Raw genomic sequence first — 3,077 nt, 5'->3', positions numbered from 1 at the left:
AGAAGGTCCTTCGGGATGCTACAGAGAGAGGTTGATTCTGGGGAATGAGGTCTGATCAGAACCTGGGGTGACATGGGGGTTCCCCGCTGAAGAAGGCATCTCCCAGTCCTTGGCAAAACAGATGGCGTTTCCTAAACTCGTGCCTCCATCCTGTGAGGCTCCTTTGGGACACTTGGAAAAGTGTCCTACCGTGCTCAAGACAGGCTGGTGCAGGGTCCTCTGGCTTGATGGTCCCAGAATTCAGAAGTAGTACTTTTCCCTTTGTCCACTGATCTCATGCCCAGAAATGTGCGCTAAAGGCTCATGTAAGTTGAGCCGTTGACACTCCCGTCCTCCTTCCCCAAGGTATTTTGTTCTATTGGCTAATTCCCATCGATGATTAGTTTGGCAGCTCTGTCAGGAGTTGTTTCCTACGTCTATTTCATTATACAGGAGAGGAGAGAAGAACTCTGAGTGGGCCAAAAGGGTTAGAAAAATGACGCCTGTCTCCCTGACGCCCATCTGCAGGGAGCCCCTCAATCCTCGTCCCTATCTTCCCGGCACTGTCCCCAGGCTTCGACTCCAGTTGGAAGAGTACTGACTACAGCTCAGGTAAACGAGGAGGCGTAGGCCTAGGTGACTGCCAGGGCTCCCAGGATGCATGAGGGCCACCGACCCTGGGGAAAGGGCTGTCATCCCTGAGGAGGTACTGGGGAAGTTGGGAGGGGGAAGCCGAGGGAGAGTAAAGACGGCAGGGATGAGCTCAGGGCCCCCAGAGAATGGAGCCTTTGTGTGGGGCGCAGATGAGGGACAAGGGGGTGATTGTGTGGGAGGGCCGGAAGTGCCACACAGACTGGCACCACCACAGCCAGCACCGGATTCACCCCTCTCCTGCTCCGAGGACTCCCTGTGCCTCAAGGGCCCAGCCGCAGACCTGGTCAGAGGAAGCGGGATGCGCCTGAAGGCGGCAAGGGTTCCAAAGGTGGGAGGCAGGTCGTGTGGCCAGAGCAAGAAGCGGCATCCCCACCACTGTCCCAGACCCAAGAAACGGAGGCAGAAGGAAAAAGACAGAAACAGCTTCTATTATATTTACATCCAACAAAACTTCGCGTTGACCAACCCTTATTGCACAGTCAGGGCCCTGGGAGGGTGAGGCGTTCCCCAAGCAGAAGTGGACGGGAGGGTTAGCACTAGAGGGGGCGCCAGTTCTTCCAAAGGGGAGCCTGGGACTCCTCTAGCTCCCACCTCCTGACTTTCAAGGACCTAGAAACCGCTGGACCACGGCGCCCTGTTTACCTTCTCTTTCTCTCATCCATAAGAACGTCATAAGCAAGGGGGCTGTGGCTCCAGAATAAATAAAATATAAACACTAAGGTAGAAAGGCATGGAGAGCCTTGGCCTCCTTCGGCAATTCCAGGGACCGTCCTCCGTGGGGAATGACGTCCCTCCCTCCCATTCGGGGCACAGGCTCGGTAGCTCTGTATCTTTCCGGTTGTTTTTTAAAACAAAAACTTATAAAACCCAGGGCAGTGAAGGTCTGTGGGTCCCCTGGCGGGGAGTCCCCGATGTGGGACGGGGAGGAACAGAGCCAGGCCAGCTGCTCCCCGGCCACCTCTAATGTCAGCATGAGCATGTTGGGCGGGCTGGACACAGGGAATTGCGACCTTTGGTAATAGTGGGTCCCTATTCCTAATGCCCCCACTCGGAGCCTATGGCTGGATGTGCTTCCCAGCCCATCCCCAATTCCTGTAGGAAAGGGACGGGGAAGCAGCTTATCTCCAGAATCCTTCCTCCCTCGCCTCCCCACCCCAGGCTGGAGAGCAAAGCTTCAGGGTCCCTAGCATTCCAGAGGAGCTCCAAAATATTTTCGGCAATTGATGGCCTTTGGGGTGGGCATCTGTGCCCGCCGCTGCCTCAGCTCTTCCTTGCCCATGCTGTTGGCCAGCTTGTTAAAGGCAGCCTTGTACTTCTTGTCGAACTCGCCTGGGGAAGTGGGGGAGGGAGGTCAGTCTATAAGGATTCCCACCTCCCGCACCTGGCCCCAGATCCCTCAACTCCTCCGCCCCCTGCCTGGCCCTCACCTATGTCCCTGTGGTCCTTGCCCATCGCAGCCATTGTCAGGAACAAGATCTCACGGTAGATGCCCCTAGAGTGCATGCAGAAGGCCATGAGTGAGAAGAAGGGGGTGCAGAGCCCGGCACAGGCCAGCAACCGCCCAGATGGGAGTCCCATACCTCTGCAGGTGCAGGCCAGTGGGAGGGGGCCCTAGCGTCTCCAGCAGGAGCCCTACGGCCTTGTGCACCTCATTGAGACCGACATAGCGCAGCACCGACTCCAGCAAATCCAGGCTCAGGGATGCAGGTACTGGGCCTGGCCATGCCACCCGCTGGGGGATCTGGCCTGGGTGGAAGAAAGGAAGGTGGCATGGGTCGAAGGGTTTCTGAGTCGTCTGGGCATGGGTCCCACCCCTTCCCACCCCAGGCCAAATACCAGACTCACTGTGGACCCTCCAGAGCACATAGAGAGGGGGGCAGCTGTTGGGGTCAGGGGTCAGGACATCCCACAGCAGCCGCACCTGCACACACGCTGGGTTGGGCATCAGCCAAGGAGATGGGGCCTGCGGGGAGCCAAGGAAAGGAGACAGGTTCACAGAGAACAGGACATGGACAGGCGATGTTCCGAGGGACAGAGGGACATCACAGGACATGGCCAAAGAGAAGCGGGAAAGGGACTCATCCCCCACAAGAGCACAAGCTCTTAGAGAGCGAGGACTGTGTTTTGTAATCCGCTGCATTCCTAGCACCGAAACACTGTGCCTGGAGCAGACCAACGCTGACCAGTCCCTGTCCAGGTTCCGGGTGCTGCACAGGGCGTCCAGCGGCAGCCCTGCGAGGGGAACCCTCGTGCCATTTTATAGATGAGAAGATCGAGGCTCAGGAGTGAAGAGAAAGAGCCGGAAACCAGACCCGGTACACCGGACTCTCAAACCTGTGCTCTCTCGCTGTGACGAGGACATAGAGGGCTGAGAGACAGAGCTGGGAGTGGAGGAGGAAGCACGTGGGAAGCAGGGCACTGACGGGGGGCGGGGGGGGCCCCCG

At 57.9% G+C, this 3,077-nt stretch overlaps 1 protein-coding gene across 1 annotated transcript in view; it reads right to left on the bottom strand.

Annotated features, from left to right (window-relative positions):
• Positions 1-1,039: 1,039 nt before the first annotated feature.
• Positions 1,040-3,077, bottom strand: part of DENND4B (DENN domain containing 4B) — a 13,702-nt gene continuing 11,664 nt past the window's right edge. The window contains 4 exon segments of the mRNA XM_006923667.3: positions 1,040-1,962; positions 2,061-2,125; positions 2,214-2,379; positions 2,479-2,879. Coding sequence (XP_006923729.1) covers positions 1,817-1,962; positions 2,061-2,125; positions 2,214-2,379; positions 2,479-2,879 — 778 coding nt within the window. The 3' untranslated portion in view covers positions 1,040-1,816.

This window comes from Pteropus alecto, unplaced genomic scaffold, assembly GCF_000325575.1.
Source record: "Pteropus alecto unplaced genomic scaffold, ASM32557v1 scaffold49, whole genome shotgun sequence".
Classification (NCBI taxonomy): domain Eukaryota; kingdom Metazoa; phylum Chordata; class Mammalia; order Chiroptera; family Pteropodidae; genus Pteropus; species Pteropus alecto.
The sequence above is the reverse complement of the archived record's forward strand: the minus strand, read 5'-3'. Positions and strand labels throughout refer to the sequence as shown.